The sequence below is a fragment of the Onychomys torridus genome, chromosome 21 (genome assembly GCF_903995425.1).
Source record: "Onychomys torridus chromosome 21, mOncTor1.1, whole genome shotgun sequence".
NCBI classification, from domain to species: domain Eukaryota; kingdom Metazoa; phylum Chordata; class Mammalia; order Rodentia; family Cricetidae; genus Onychomys; species Onychomys torridus.
This window is the reverse complement of record NC_050463.1, coordinates 46,879,437-46,896,417: the sequence shown is the minus strand read 5'-3', so window position 1 is coordinate 46,896,417 and position 16,981 is coordinate 46,879,437. Positions and strand designations below refer to the sequence as shown.

The 16,981-nt window shown below is 46.5% G+C and overlaps 1 protein-coding gene across 3 annotated transcripts in view; it reads right to left on the bottom strand.

Annotated features, from left to right (window-relative positions):
* The window catches only part of Nol10 (nucleolar protein 10), an 87,693-nt gene that overhangs the window by 24,372 nt on the left and 46,340 nt on the right, over positions 1 to 16,981 (bottom strand). For all 3 annotated transcript variants that reach the window (XM_036171048.1, XM_036171049.1, XM_036171050.1), the window contains 3 exons: positions 3,870 to 3,996; positions 1,530 to 1,609; positions 1,246 to 1,344 (listed from right to left, as the gene is read on the bottom strand). In XM_036171048.1, coding sequence (XP_036026941.1) covers positions 1,246 to 1,344; positions 1,530 to 1,609; positions 3,870 to 3,996 — 306 coding nt within the window. The remainder of the gene's footprint in view (positions 1 to 1,245; positions 1,345 to 1,529; positions 1,610 to 3,869; positions 3,997 to 16,981) is intronic.

Sequence of the window (16,981 nt, the reverse complement as noted above, 5' to 3'; positions counted from 1 at the left end):
ATGGTGGGGAAGAATGGCAGAAGGAACAGCAGCAGGAAGCGGGCCAAAGGCACAGAACTGGGAGCGAGCCTGTGCTGGGAGCGTGCTCTCTCCAACTCCCCGGGAAGCTAGCCACAGAGAGCCTGGGACCCTTGGAATTGCAGCCACCTGCTCCGCCCTCTGTGGTAGCTGTGGGAACCTCTGAAGATCTCCCTGCTCCCTATGGGGTGAATTCTTAACATAACTTCTAGATGGGAGCTTGAGGGCTCTCAGATAAACGATGGGCTACCCACCCACTGTCCTCTTCTACACCGAGTCCCAGTCAACTAAGTACTAAGTAAAATGCAACTCTGGCAGGTACAGACCCTCTCCTGCTCAAACAGACACACCCACAGTCTCTCTCTGCTATTAGCAATTCTGAAATGTGGAAAATGGAACAAGTATTAACGTAATCTCAGGAAAGCCACTAGTCCTTGTTACTGAGAATGTACGGATATCATACACACATTTTAAACCAATGTTCAGGTATAAATATTTTATCGCTCGGTGATTTGACTCAATGGACGGGATGCCAGAGAGCCAGGAAGGCAGGAACAGGCAGACAGGAAGCTCCTCCCTGTCTGCTCATGGCCTGGCTGGAACCACCCAACAGCACTTCTTTGCCATGGGAAGAGCAGGTGGCCTCAGCAGGAGTGGTGGACACCAGTCTGCAAAGTTCAACATACCCAGGATCATTCTCATACCCCTCAAGAGCACGAGCCTGCAGCCCCTTCTTGAGTCTGGGTCCTCCTCACTGGACCACATCTTTCTAAAGTGGCAGGTGCCTCCCGCCCGCAGTTAGCGCCCTCTCATCCCCACCTCAGTGTTTCTGCCTTCTTGGGGCTCTAATGCCTGGTGGACAGTTAGTACACTAGTACACTGAATCCTCTCCATCACTACAACTGATGCTGCTTGTTCCGTGTCTCTGTATTAGGTATCCCAGGATGCAGAGAACCTGAGAACCAAGCACACCAGAGGATGAGACAAGCAGATTTCTAACATCTGTCAACATCATCGGATGCTCTTCGTGTGTGGACAGCAGCCGTGCACATCATCGCCCAGGGTCTTGGCCTTTGGTTAAGCTCAAGTACGTGTTATTCCCCAAACACCTGGCCACCCTCTCTCCTAACAAAAGGTGTGAACTAAAAGAAGGAGAACCGAGGCGATGTGACAGAAGATTTCTTAACTATTTCCTCTGGCAGACTCAATGCTGAGGAGAGGCTTTACCTTTAACTGGACTCTCTGTGCGCGCGTCTCTTCGATCTTCTGTCGAATTTTATCTTTCCTGTACTCTTCATAAGCAAATGGATTTACCATCAACTTCACCTTTTCAGAACGAAAGAATGAAATTAGTGAGAGGTAATGTGTAGTAGCATGTATGAATCACGACTACTGTACCAAAGCAAGCGGATCCCTTACAATGCAGAAGTATGCTTTATGAAGGCATGCATAAGGCAGCGGCGGCTGTGGATGGCCTCGCACTCCCGGAAACACCTACAGCTCGTACTTACCTTGTGGTAGAGTCTGATATCCATGAAGAACCCATGCATATATGCCCGGAGGAAAGGTGATCCGATGAGATGTGTGAGCCCTGAGAGAGTCAGCAGAAGAAGAGAGGACTTCATGAAGTCTTCATTAAAATTTCAGTTTCTCTTTCTGTTTTTGAACATTTACTTTATGTGTGTGGGTGTTCGGCTTGTATGAATGTCTGTGCATACAGTGCCCGTAGAGACCAGAGGAGGGTGTTGGATGCCCTGGACTGGAGTCACAGAAAGCTGTGAGCAGCCTGTGGGTGCTGGGAACTGACCTGGAAGAGCCACCTCTCCAGTCATTAAAGCTGAAGCTTTTCTTAAACACAATTTAATTATGACCCAGTTTCCCTTCAGAGTAAACTATTTAAGGACTGGAAAAACTGTTAATCTTGACTATCTGTTGGGAAGGTTTAAGTAATTCTATTAATGCTATTCTCACTTATCTTAAATGTCTTAAGTATACAGTGGTGGGAAGTCTTTATGAATATGACTACTGTGGTGGTATTGTGTTCCCCAAATACTGTGTACCCTAATAAACTTATCTGGGGTCAGAGAACAGAACAGCCACAATATTAAACATAGAGTTTAGGCAGTGGCAGCACACGCCTTTAATCCTAGCATTCCAGAGGCAGAGATCCATCTGGAGCTTTATGAGTTCCAGGCCACACTGGAAACAGCCAGGCACGGTGACTCACGCCTTTAATCCCTGGAAGTGATGCCAGAAAGCAGAAAGGTATATAAGGCGTGAGGACCAGGAACTAGAGCTGGTTAAGCTTTTAAGCTTTTGAGCAGCAGTTTAGCTGAGATTCATTCCGGATAAGGACACAGAGGCTTCCAGTCTGAGGAAATAGGATTAGTAGACGAATTGGCGAGGTGAGGAAGCTGTGGCTTGTTCTGCTTCTCTGATCTTCCAGCATTCACCCCAATACCTGGCTCCAGGTTTGTTTTTATTAATAAGACCGTTTAAGATTCATGCTACAGACTACGGTAAAGAAGATTCCTTGTAAAAGTGGTTCTTGGCTTTTGAAAGTTTGTTCATTTAATTACTGAAACAAGGTCTCTCTATGTACCCCTGGCTGTCCTGTAACTCTCTGTGTAGCTGTGTAGACCAGGCTGGCCTCCAACTCATAGACATCCCCCACCTCTGCCTCTGCGTGCTGGACTAAAGGCCTGCACCACCTGCATGGCTGAAACATTTGGTTCTGAAGCAGAATTCTGGGAATCAACACTAGGTTGCAGGCGTGTGTACTGTTAAGTAGGAACAGCCAGCTTTGTACTTGTATTCTGAGATAAAGTCTCACTCAGTACCCAGGCGGCCTGGAAGTTGTAATCTTCCTGCCTCGGCCTCTGCAGTGAGTGAGACATCAGGCCATCTCACGGCTGCTCTGAGAATCAGACTGGGAAAAGTCATGCAGCCGTCTAAAGTCGCATGCATTCCGGAACAACAGCAGCAAAGGCAAAGTTAAACTTAGGGTGCTCTTCTACTGGAACTGTGAGAGTTCATCAGAAACTACTTCCTCGAGCTCAACATATTAGTGAAACTGCAAGGGTGGACAGAGAGAACAGAACTGTAATGACATGCAAAAACACACAACTTAAGTATGTGTCTGCGTGTGCTTAGCACCTAAATTTTCCTCAGTGTGCGGTCGGATTGATTACACAAGTATAGATACATTTGCTCTTTAGTGACTGATCTCACTGCAGGTCTACCCAGTAAGTGTGACTAGTCAGAGACTGCAAAATCCAAACAGCTTCATCCCAAATCAACCTCTCTGCAAACTGGTGAGGTCAGGTGTTCACTAGTGATGGGAAGCTGTGAGTCCTGAATTTAGGAATGCAGGCTCAAAAGCCTGGAGCATCTGAGTGTCAAGTCAGTGCTCAAAGGTTCTCAACTTTGGAGCCCTTCAGATTTCAGGCTGGAATGTTAGCCTGCATTACGAGTCTGTTCTATTGGGAGGTTCGAATCTTAAGTTCTGGATTAGGTTCTCTATGAATAAATACATCTAGAAGAGACCCAAGGACCACCTGCTTACTGTCTGCGGATTATTATTATCACTGTCAATGCCACACTTCCCTCTGGATGGGCTGTCAGTGCGCTAAAAGGAAGCCTCTCCCGGCTACAGCACAGATAGCATCAGCTGGTCGAACTTACCTTAAGCCTTTTTCTGAGCAGAGATTATAAATTTGATCACTTAGAACACTTTTGATATTTGATTTGGCAGAAATGGGACATTCGGAAAATCAGATAAAAATGGCTCAGTCTATTCTAATGTTCAAAACTCCTGAAAATGGAAGACAATTTCATAAATCACATTTTACCTAAATTTTCAAGGTCTTTCTTGGTGACAAATTTGTAGTCATCATACACTGTGCTCTCTGGATTCTCTTCTAGTTCTTCGGTCAAGTTGTCCAGGAACGAACACCATCTGGGAGCAGGCCCCAAGACCTGGGGGTTATTAAAGGTCACGTGTCAACTACAACACCACATAGCAGAGGCCTTAATCACAGTTGTTCCGATCAGAAGAAAGACAGCTATGATGTGTGCAAACATGGCCAGAATATAAAGGAAAAGGAATAAACAAAGTAGAAGAATTGACTTGAAAGGGAAAAGCGAAAAGCTATTACATCATTACATTAGAACTAACAAAATACAGACAAGCAATTCAGATACTTAGGATAACCTCTACTCATTTACCTTCCATGTCCCTCACTGAAGACAGTGCTGGAATTCTACAATAAATATTTAGCACCAGGATTTTAAAAAAGCTTGTCAACAAGCAAAAGTCTAAAGTAAGAATGACTTCCTTTCAAGGTTTTCCCTACTTGATAATTCTATCCTAACTAATGTGGTCCATTTAAATATCAAAAAGTGCTTAGTTCACACAAGAGTGGGGATCTCGGTGATCCTCAGAACCCACGTTAAAAAAAACAAAACTGAAAACCAAGCCCCAGGCATGGGAGCGAGTGCAGCAAGTGCAGCACTGGCAATGGAGAAAGGCAGACCCAGGGCTCACTAGACGGCCAGTGGAGCCTAGTCACAGCCCAGCAACAACAAAGGAGTCTAAAGAAACGATGGGTGGCACCTGAGGATTTATATCCAAGCCTGACCTCTGGCCTTTACATATGCTCACAAACATGGATATTCATTCCTCCCACACACAAACACACAGAATTAAATTCTAGACTATACCTAATAGCAATGTATTATATTCTCAACAACTATTCAGAGTGTAGAGATTTTAAATGTTCTCATTTAAAAAAATCCAAGTATGGTTCTAGCCAGTCTTTAATAAGCCTTATATACAAAGAACATTGGATATCATTAGTACACCACACCTTTTTCATACACAGACTCCGTCAGCCCTGACCTAAAGTAAATACCCACTAGGCAGCTCAGAGGAAGGCTAGGAGACTGACTGGAGCTTATGGCAGCAGGCTGATGGAACGGGGCCACTCCTCCTAGTTCACTGTGATTGCTGGGTAGCTTTTGACTGTTGACAGTATCTTTGCCTGCACTGTGCCACATCCACTGAGGTCAGTGCTTACTTCAAGGCAAATCTGCTCATTCTCTGGGGATACTACAGACAAGAGAGCCTGGGGTCAGCACAATGGAACCTCCAATGACAACTTAGCTGTTTACATCAGCAGTAATTACACAGGGGAACAGCAAACTCATAACGAAAGTTAGGAAATCAAGTTTTAACTTTCGGAGAAGGCAGGGGAGAGGCATAACAAAGGAGAACAGCCCTTGCTAACACCTCCTTCTATTAGAGGGATGGAAAGGCCCCAATACACCGTCACAGAGGCTGCGGGGTTCAGAACATGAAAACCAAGTCTTAGGAGCACAGAGGAGCCTTACAGACCGGTTCCCAGTACTACAGTTTATACTATTTAAATGATAAGTGAAACAGTTTGATTCCAGCCTTCAAGAAATGCAGCCCAGTTTTTAAAATTCATGAAGGACTCTCTCGAAGGAACTGCAGTGGTTTTAAGTAATTGTGGGGTAGAGGCTTGAAACCAACAGACACCTATACTCAACATTACAATATATAAAGAACTTTTGGCAATGATCCCTCTGAGAGTTTAAGCTTTACCCCCAGAGGAAAGATACAGATGGTGTGCATATAAGTGCGCGCGCGCACACACACACACACACACACACACACACACACAGTGAAATGCGTGTGTGCGCCCTAGTCAGACAGCAATGAACCGAGTCCAAGGAAGTGCACCCACAGGGACTTGGCTGAAACACACCCGGTGACAAGTTGGGCTCTCGGCCCTAGGGGAGCTGGGAAGAGCTTCTGCACTTGCAAGCACAGGGGCTCTTTCTGCAGCCACAAACCCTGGAGGGGCAAAGCTTCCCCAGCAATCCTTGCTTCTTCAGACACAAGTGCTCACGGTCATTTTTCTGTAACTTGAGGCCCTGAGTCCCCAACCACAGAGACAGGAGGCCCTCGTCGGTTTTCTTAATGCTGATTTCTCAGCGCCTGGGACAGTCTTCCAAACTGTATGGGACAAAGTGCGTACGGATCTCACACACACTGGCATTACCATTTAAAATGTCTGGCAAAACTATTTCCAAATGGTCTCTTTTTCTTACTCAGATGAGAACATTTATGTGTGTTATAAAACTATCATACGTAAGATCAGATCTATTATGACTACAGTGCAAGGGACTCCTGGTGTCCTCAGGAGACCAGTTCCAAGTCTCCCACCTACACGAAGCTGTGCAGGTGCTGATATGCTTGTGAACTAGAGGTGTCCTATTATTATAAAGTAAAAGACCAGCTGAGCAGATGTGTGGGCCTAGGTTCAATCCCCATCACTGCAAAAGACCATCTGTCGACTATATATGGAAGTAATACTTTAAATTTGTTTTTGTTTTGTTTTGTTTTTCAAGACAGGGTTTCTCTGTGTAACAGCCCTGGCTGTCCTGGAACTCCCTCTGTAGACCAGGCTAGCTTCAAGCTCAGAGATCTGCCTGCCTCTGCCTCACAAGTGTTGGGATTAAAGGTGGGCACCACCACACTCAGTGCAATACTTTAAAACGTTTTTTAAATTTTGGGGTATGGGGTGGAGCTGGAGAGTGCTTATTACTCCTGCATAGGACCTGGGTTCAGTTCCCATCAGATGGCTCACAGCTGCCTGTTCCTCCAGTTCCAGGGGACCTATTCCCCTCTTCTAGTCTCCTCAGGCTCCTCCATGGATCTGGCACACCACTGGGGTCCACAAAGGTTTCCTAGTGAGATCTGAGCTTGCTTTACACAGCAGGGCTGCATAAGGGGATGGCTGGACCACGTGCATGGTCACAGGTGTTTGGGATGGTCTGCACTTGGCCGTGCTGGGGGAGGTCTTTTGCTCCAATACTTAGCACTTCTATAAACAGCCCTTTAGCAGAGACAGAAGGAGCTGGTAGATAAGGATCCAGGCCCACCCGAGGCTATCCTATATTTCTATCTGTTTCTCTCTCCCTTTATATTTTTATCTAAGTATTTCCCACTTCTCCCTGCTCGAGTACCCTGGGGAAAACAGTGGGGGCGGCTCCCCCACAGTACACATAAACTCATGCAGGAACACACACAAACACATTAAAAAATCACTTAAAAAGCTAGTATGATATAAGTGCAGCCAGGCAGTGGTGGCGCATGCCTTGTTCTCAGTGCTTGGGAGGCAGAGGCAGGTGGATCTCTGTAAGTTCCAGGTTAGCCAGTCTACAAAGCAATTTCCAGGACAGCCAGGACTACACAAAGAAACCCTATCTTGAAAAAAACAAAAGAAAACAAACAAATAATGATATAAGTGTTATGTAAATAATTATATTGCCTAGGGCAAAGTGACCCCCAAAGTCCTTAAAATAAAAAAATAAAATAAAAAAATTTAAAAAACCCAAGTGGTACATAACAGTTTCCCCCAAGACTGAAACGTCCTTTCTGAAGGGAAGCTCTAGAACTCAAAATAGCATCAGAAGTCCTTGAAACTGACTGGAGTCACTAGGTCCCTCCCTGTCGGAGTAAGCAACAGAATCTGAGAGTCCCTCTCAGACAAGGTAAGCTGCAAGGAAGACTCTGAGACCAGACCAGCTGCCCAGAAGCACCAGCAACCAGCTCCTGAAGAGGAGACACTCTCCAGCCAGCTGAGCTCCTGAAGAGGAAGACACTCTCCAGCCAGCTGAGCTCCTGAAGAGGAGACACTCTCCAGCCAGCTGAGCTCCTGAAGAGGAAGACACTCTCCAGCCAGCTGAGCTCCTGAAGAGGAAGACACTCTCCAGCCAGCTGAGCTCCTGAAGAGGAGACACTCTCCAGCCAGCTGAGCTCCTGAAGAGGAGACACTCTCCAGCCAGCTGAGCTCCTGAAGAGGAGACACTCTCCAGCCAGCTGAGCTCCTGAAGAGGAGACACTCTCCAGCCAGCTGAGCTCCTGAAGAGGAGACACTCTCCAGCCAGCTGAGCTCCTGTAGGCTCTGCAGCGGGCTCTGGGTTCCCGCTTAGCGAGTTGTACCTGTGCTGGCCTAGGCTGTGGTGATGCACTTGTCTTTTGAGCCATTTCTGCTCCTGTAAATGACCCTCAGCCACACTGCTGGAGTAACCCCAGCGACACTCATGGTCCGCCACGCTGGACTCTGGTGGCATGCACACTGTGCCCTGGCACTGGTTCTCTATCTGGGGTGAGTAGGGGTGTGTGTTGTCTCCCCAAGGGAAAGTTCTGACACACACCATGTCGGTATACATTCAGTGAGTATTTCCAATTGTAGCTCACTGACTGCGTGAGAACTACAGGTGAGGACAGGTGGAGCCCGACCATCGAGGCAGCTACAGACTCTGACCCGAGGACCAAGAAAAGATGGATCTCACGCTCTGACTTCTCTTAGGGATGGTGGTAAGAATGACCAATGTCAGACCAGCTCTAAATCTGGTTTTCCAGCCTTCTTTTTAAAAAATCATTAGTACATTTATTTATTAGTGTATGTGTGTGTGTGGGGGGGGACAAGGTAGCATATGGAAGGCAGAGGGCAATCAGCAGGAAATGGCCTCTTCCTCAACATGTGTGTCCCAGGGACCAAGTTCAGGTCCTGAGGCTTTGTGGCAGGAAGCTTTACCTGCCAAGCCATCTTACAGGTCCCCAGAACATCTGTGACCTTCCTTTTGATTAAGTACCTGGATTTTCAGGGAACTATTTTAACTTGTTTCTCAGGAGACAGGTCTATTTAGGATAAATAATCTCTACAATCAGATTTGGGGCCATTAAATTTTATAGGAGGAAATATTCCCACAAAAAACGAAATTTAGTGGTGACTTTACTAAGCACACTTCCTACTTCCTTTTCAGAGGAAACATTACAGCCGCCATAGGAAGTGGAGCTTATCCATGCCAGCGCTCGTTCACAGGCCCATGGTTAAGTTGCTGTCTCTGCTGTGCTTACCACGACTGCATATTAACGTGTCAAAGTCCCTTGCTGTCTTCCAAGGCAAATTGTTACTTGTCAACTCATCCTTAAAGACATATCGATTAGCCGGGCAGTGGTGGCGCACACCTGTAATCCCAGCACTCGGGAGGCAGAGGCAGGCGGATCTCTGTGAGTTCGAGGTCAGCCTGGTCTACAGAGTGAGTTCCAGAACAGCCTCCAAAGCTACAGAGAGACCCTGTCTCCAAAAAAAAAAAAAACAACAAAAAAAGACATTGATTTACTACTAAATTTTGTTTTTGTTTTTCCAACTTGAGGAAAGCTTAACTTTTTTTCTCCTTAACAATCTATGGTCACTACCATCCCACCAACCGTGTCATGTTTTCTGAAGTAGGAGCTGTAGTTGGGAGGCAGGGAACACACTTAACACATTCCAGATGCTGAAGGTCGAGCTGCTTGAGGGGCAGGGTGCCTGCTGCCTAGCCTGCACCTAAATTCCATCCTTGGGACCCACCTGGTGGGAAAAGTTGTCCTCTGACCTCCACATGTGAGCAGCCACAAACACAAACATACACAAAGTCAATGCAATTAAAAAAACACAACAAAACTGTCTTTGCTGACTCCTAGCAATGCCGAGTTGGACTACAGAATAAGCTTTTCACTCAGCAGCCACATGAGTTAACTGTTTTCAGGACATTTTAAAAACAGACAGAAATATAAATTCTGGGATTAGAGCAATAAACACCACCAGCACTAGTGACCACTCGAAGGGGGGAAGTTAGACCCCTTGTGGGGCTGAAACCTAGGTCCAAATAGCCACTCCAAAAGTTTATTACAAACAACTTTACAGCCCAGAATTTCTGACATCTTAAAAAATAATACTACAACCGGGCAGTGGTGGCGCACTCCTTTAATCCCAGCACTCGGGAGGCAGAGGTAGGCGGATCTCTGTGAGTTTGAGGCTAGCCGGGCTACAGAGCAAGTTCCGGGACAGGCTCCAAAACTACGAAGAAACCCTGTCTCGAAAAACCAAAAAACAAAACAACAACAAAACAAAAACAAAAAAATGCTACTACAGTAAATATACCATAGATTATATGAACTCTCCAGTGGATTCTGGGTTAGTGGCTCATTATTAAACCCAATAAGAATGTCTACAGCAGAATCATATATATTCATACCACTTATTTGGGACAAAATAAAGATAAAAAAGCCTCATCAATGTCAATGTAGGTCAAGCTTTCGTCCTAAGGAGCCAGGTCAGGTATGACAAAGAAAAAGAGTTTTCCCCCTTATTTCAAATATGAAAATGATAGGTAAGGAAGAGACAACATCGCACTACAGTATGAACATGCACACCACATACAGTTTCATGTAGTGAGTACACACCAAACTTAGCTGAGTTATAAACACCACGGCCACTATTTTATTCACGGTCATTTTTACGCTTGTACAGCATGATTCTTTGGGGAAGAGACTAGATGGTTGTAATTTAAGATGTTCAACTCTAAGACAAACTCAGGAAATTTCCTCCTACAGCCTGCTCCTTGTTGGCTGGCTACCCACCGTCACCTGCATGTGTTCTCAATTCTGACATCGGAGACTTAATAATGAGCGATCACAGACTGGGCGAGCCAAAGGGAGGGGCTGTCTTTGAGCATGTAATTGCATTTGCAGCATAATGAGCTGCCTAATTGTACATCCAAGTTTACATGCATTAGCCTGAGTAATTATGAGTCATTCAAAGGTGCACTGCTCTGCTGTAGCCTTTTGTCCCCTGGTCCAAAAACTCAGGTTAGCATCGTTAGGTTTTCATCTCAGTGCTTAAGACTTACTTTATTTCTTGGGAACAATTTTAGCCCAGGCTGGCCTCAATTCATAGTGTACATAAAGATGACCTTGGACTCCTAATCATCCTACCTTTGCCTCTCGGCTGCTAGATCACAGACCTGCACTACCTTGCAGCAAGGTTTACTATCGAAAAGGAGAAAGTTTATCTTCTATGATTGGATTTTGATTTGGTTTAGAAATGTAATTTAGGCCGGGCGGTGGTGGCGCACGCCTGTAATCCCAGCACTTGGCAGGCAGAGGCAGGTGGATCTCTGTGAGTTCGAGGCCAGCCTGGTCTAGGTCTACAGAGCTAGTCCAGGACAGGCTCCAAAGCTACAGAGAAACCCTGTCTTGAAAAACCCAAAAAAAAAAGAAAAAAAAAAGAAAGAAAGAAAGAAAGAAAGAAAGAAAGAAAGAAAGAAAGAAAGAAAGAAAGAAATGTAATTTAGGCACTGAAATAATAAGAAAATTAAGGCCAAGTGAAACAAACAGGCCCTGTTTACAGCTTTCTCTCCCTGTCCTGTGCAAGGTTCTCAAAGCACAAAGGAGCATTAGACTGTATGTTGACATTCAAGAGCCGGGGAGACTGGACATTCCGGGCAGACAGTCCAACACAAAATTAATGCCCACATTAAGAACTGCAAGGAGCTTCCAGTTAGTGACGGCAGCTCCCAACCCCAAGCCTTGCTAAAATGACACAAATGACTGGAGGACAGAAGGTTGGACAGCGGCACAGGAGAGCACGCACAGAGGTGGCCAGCGGTGAGAAGGGGGGGCAGAGAGCCCCTCACGGCGCCTCTGGGACAGACGGAAGCGGGCTAGTAAACACCTAATTCCCACACCTTTAGGAGACCAGCGCCTAGGACTCTGGAGGAGAACCCAAGCTGCACCCCGGGCTTTGGGGCTGCGGAGAACAAAGGGGCAGGTGACCCAAGATGGGGGCTGAGACAACAACTGGTCTAGCTATCAGGGCTCTTCCTAGTCCCGTGAATGCCAGAGGCCCAGCGTGCACGGCTGTGCTTCTCCCTCAGGAAGAACCAGGAGCGCTCTCCTCAGAAAGCCAAAGGGCCCAGAAGCTCCTGAGGCACTGGTGTCTGGAAACTGGTTCAAAGAGTCAACAGAAAAACTTCCAGGGGATGAGAAAGGATGCACAGGGATTCCCCAGGCAGCACCCCACTGCCTCCTCACACAGGACCCCAGGTGCAGCACCCCACTGCCTCCTCACACACAGGACCCCAGGTGCAGCACCCCACTGCCTCCTCTCAGGCAAGACCCCAGGTGCAGCACCCCACTGCCTCCTCTCAGGCAGGACCCCAGGTACAGAACCCCACTGCCTCCTCACAGGCAGGACCCCAGGTGCAGCACCCCACTGCCTCCTCTCAGGCAGGACCCCAGGTGCAGCACCCCACTGCCTCCTCACACACAGGACCCCAGGTGCAGCACCCCACTGCCTCCTCTCAGGCAGGACCCCAGGTGCAGCACCCCACTGCCTCCTCTCAGGCAGGACCCCAGGTACAGAACCCCACTGCCTCCTCTCAGGCAGGATCTATAGGCAGCACCCCACTGCCTCCTCTCACACAAGAATGGACTGCTAAAGATATCCAAGGCCATCAAGAAAAAACACCTTTGACTGTAGAGAAAGAGCAAACCGCATCCCCCCCCCCCCCCTCCCGCTTAAATTCCTTAAGAGAACCATAGACAAGGAAACGGTTACACTGTGGGGAAAATGGGAGGAGAAATGTGATGATGAAGAAGAGGAGGAGGTGGGCAGGCCAGAGACCCAACAGAGAGACTGTAGAGCACATCTGGAACTGCTTGGCCTGTGGGAGGTCAGGAAAAAGCCCTTGCCAGACACAGCCAAAGGGGTCTTCTTGCAGGCCACTGCCAGACTTCCTTCTCTTTCACTGAGTGAGACAGAAGCCATCTCAGGGCCCCAGCGCAGGCCTGACATGATCTGACTTGCATTTACAAGATACTCTGATAGAGGCTGGAGACTTGCTGGTTCCAGGCATTTAAAGAAATCTCTGTTCAATTATTAACTGACAATTAAGCAAGGCAAACAGAGACTTCTGGGGCTCCATATAACAAAGAACCAGACTTTATAGGCAGCCCAGGAGTCTTGCTACACAGGCAACAACAAACTCAGTTCCATAGTTGCTACGTTATCTTTAAAGTTTCTAGTTTTCAACAACAACAAAGTGACAGGACGTGGGGTGAGGGGACACTATGTGCTGGAGATGGGCGGAGAGAAACAGCTTCCTGAGAGAAGTCATAAAGATACTCAGCACTGACAAAAGGCGGTAAGCCTTGTTCACACAGAATGAACGAACTCTTTAATCTACACCACAGCATAGATGGGCCCTGAAAACAGGTAAAAACCAAACCATCCATTTATATGAAAGGTTCAGAAACAGCTCTGCACTGATAGGAGACAGTGGTTGGTGGGACTTGGGGGAGGGAGAGGAAGAGACAGTTTTGGTGTGAAACACCCTCAAGTTAGCTGGTGGTGACAACTGCAGGATTCTGAAAATACAGAAGCCACTAGATTACACCCTCTAAAGGGCAAACACTAGAGTGCCAGACAAAGTTGTTGTGTTTAAAAATCTAATTAAGGATCATATGGTGCACTTAACTAGAAGATTCTCTACCATTCCTGCCTTTCAGATGGGAACATTCCCTAGGACTCAGGCCAGCTGGCCTACCCAGGTCCCCATCGTTAAGAATGCTCCTCATAGGGCTGGAGAGATGGCTCAGTGGTTAAGAGCACCGACTGCTCTTCTAGAGGTCCTGAGTTCGATTCCCAGCAACCACATGGTGGCTCACAACCATTTGTAATGAGATCTGGTGCCCTCTTCTGGCCCGCAGGGACACATGCAGGCAGAACACTATATACATAATAAATAAATAAATCTTAAAAAAAAAAAAAAAAAAAAGAATGCTCCTCATAATTAGATTATGGTAACTACCCCTCGTAATTAGACCCAGTTAAACACTTCCGGCAGGAATCTCAGGAATCGTGTGCCAAGAACTGAAACACTTTCCACCTTGAGTGTTTGGCTTCACAGGACTTACATCTACACCAATCTGTAAATCTTTTCATTTTTCAAATTTTGGTACTCAATTGGGTGGAGGATGGCAAGAAGTTCTAGGGATCAATTTCACCAACTTCTAGGGCCCATTGTTGGCATAGCTGAGCCACAGAGAGGCCAGAAAGACCCAAGTACTTTCAAGGTCTCCATTCCATCCCTGATCTAGAGAAACATTGCTTCTTAGCTTATCAGAAGGACACAGAATCAGCCCACCCCTCTACATTTATACATTTTAACATTACTTGAAGGCTCGGACTTCGTCAAGGAAGCTGTTGAAAACTATCCATTGAAGGCTGTCCTACCAGAGCGTTAAGAACCTGGAACCAGGGTTGGGGATTTAGCTCAGTGGCAGAGTGCTTGCCTAGCAAGCACAAGGCCCTGGGTTCGATCCTCAGCTCAAAAAAAAAAAAAAAGAACCTGGAACCAAATAGCTCAGCAAGGACCAGATGCTCCTGCTAAACTAGAGATCGGGGAAGCAGAAAGACACCCAAGTGAACCCCTTAGTTTACGTGATTAAATATCTTATTCAAAAACATGAGATGCCTTCCTCAAATCATCTGTCTCAGATATTCAAAAGTAGACATATTTAGAGCCAGGCATGGCGGCGCATGCCTTTAATCCCAGCACTCAGGAGGCAGAGGTAAGAAGAGTTGAGTCTGAAGCCAGCCTCATCTACATAGTGAGTTCCAGAACAGCAAGGGCTAAATAGAGACCTTGTCTCAAAAGAGAGAGAGAGAGAGAGAGAGAGAGAGAGAGAGAGAGAGAGAGAGAGAGAGAGAGAGATTGATTCAATCCTCATAAACTAACAATGAAAAGTATTACATCTCTTTCTGCTTTGCATTAAAAAAATAAATGGTATACAGCTTAAAAAATTTTTAATTGTGTGTGTGTGTCTATGTATGGGTTTGTACACATGAATGTAGTATTATGGAGGCTAGCAGGGAGCATCAGAGCCCCTGGAGCTGGAGTTCCAAGTGGTTGTAGCTGCCCTACATGGAGCTGGGAACCAAACTCAGGTCAGCAGTATGGCATTTAATTTCTGTGCCATTTGTCCAGTGAGAAATGGATCCAGAATGGCAAATTAAATAATACAAAGAACTCCTCAGCTTCCATTTTCCTTCAACACTGACTGAAAACCCAAAGGAGGAGGAGGGGGGCAATGTTAACATGGTCTCATTCTCTCGAAGTCCACTGTCAGATGAATGAGAAGGACAAATGTTAAAGACCCCCAGCCACTCTTTGCTGAGGAGCCTAGCCTTGCACCTCAGCTCCAAACCACAATTTGGTATTTGTGTGATACTGCACTTGAATTCCAGAGTGTTTCCTAGAGTTCACACCCAGAGCTTGCAGGAACAAGATGCTAAGCAAGGTCCTCTGTTTGCCGCAGCCTTTTCCTCTTATGCTTTCCTAAACTGCTCAAACTCCACCTCACACGCCCATGGACATGAGAGGCACTCGGCCAACTTCACCACTGGAGAATGGAGTTATCGCTTTGATCATGCACCTGGAAGTGAGCACTCCCCCAAGATCTTGCTCTGCTGCTGTCTTCTGCCAAGAATCCCAGATGGTTTAGTATGCTGGCCTTGGTTGTCAGTATACCAGTTGCTTCCTTTCTACCTGACTTCCTTGCCAGCAAAGGACAAGCTAATAAGTTTTCAGTGCATTCTCTCTGCTTTCCAAATCAATTCTGAAGTCTGTAAAACCAAGGGTGCTATATATAATATACAAAAACATCCAGGGAAGGAAACCCTCACAAAAAAATGAATAAAACTATTAAAAATTCTACAACACTCTCTCAAAGTTGCGCATTTCAACAGCGCTATTCTAGGAGGGTCGGAAACTCTTAGCGGTTACTCATTACCCCCAGGGGGACATGCACACTTACCAGGAAACCCTGAAGAAGATATTTCAAACCCAGCAAAAGACTTCCATGTTCTCCAAATAAAGTCAAGGGCAAAACGGCAACAAAGCAGCCAACCAACAACAATAGCCACCACCATCTAGACTCAATCGGTAAAATACTTCTAAGGTTCCAGAGAGACTTAAATGTTCACATTTTCCTTGGAGGTTAAGCGAGACTCCCACACCTGACTGTGCTGAGGATCTGAAGATGGGGAGTGGATGCAGGCTGTGGGAAGGGAAGAGTACGTGCTCTAATAATCTTTCTTAGTGAAGTCTCAAGCTAGCTCCCAGGCACCATGCAAAATCTAACCAACATGACTGAAGAAAGCTTAGGTCAAAAAACTCAAAACGACAACTACACCTCATGATGTAATTGTACACTCAGAATAAAAGGAGAGAGAAGGAGAGGAAGGAGGGAGAGACAGGAGAGAGGGAAGGAGGAGAGGGAGGGAGGGAGGGAGGGAGGGAGGGAGGGAGGGAGGGAGAGAGAGAGAGAGAGAGAGAGAGAGAGAGAGAGAGAGAGAGAGATTGAGCAGGGAAGGAATCATACAATTTGGTGGGAACCAGCTTTTCTGGGTGAAGCAAAGACTTAGCCTTAATGGCCAAGCCTGTCTGCGATATTTAAGGCTGTACCGTGAAACATGCCAACATGGTCACTGCTAGCCACATGTGGCTACTTAAGGAAAAATTAAAACAAAAACAAGCTTAAAAGCTCAGTCCTTTAGGCATCCTGGTCACATCCCAGGTAACCCTGGGTACAGTACAGACTATGTGTGTGTGCGTGCGCGCGCGAGGCTGAGAAAGATTCCCCTAATGTTGTCAGCACATCCCATGGCAAGGCTGAGAAGAGAGAGAGCTGGACACCATGGTCCCCTCCCTGCTCCTTGACTGTGGACACCATGTGACTAGCCTTTTTTCATAGCAAACAGGAAATAACTAGCTGATCAGCAGGTATAACAAACTTGCACATGCATGCAATAGGTTTCTTCCTAACAAACAGAAATAAGCTAGTAAGCCACAAGAAGGGATTCAGGAAAACTAAAAGCAAATCACTGTGGGAAAGACTGAAACAACTGTGTAGTGGATGTCTGCTGGATAGTCTAGAAAAAGGGCAAAACTATGAAGACAATTAAGAGGCCATGGGCTCCTGGGGGCCTGCAAGACAGAGAGGGAGGAACAGACGGATAGCACAGATTTTTAATAGGAC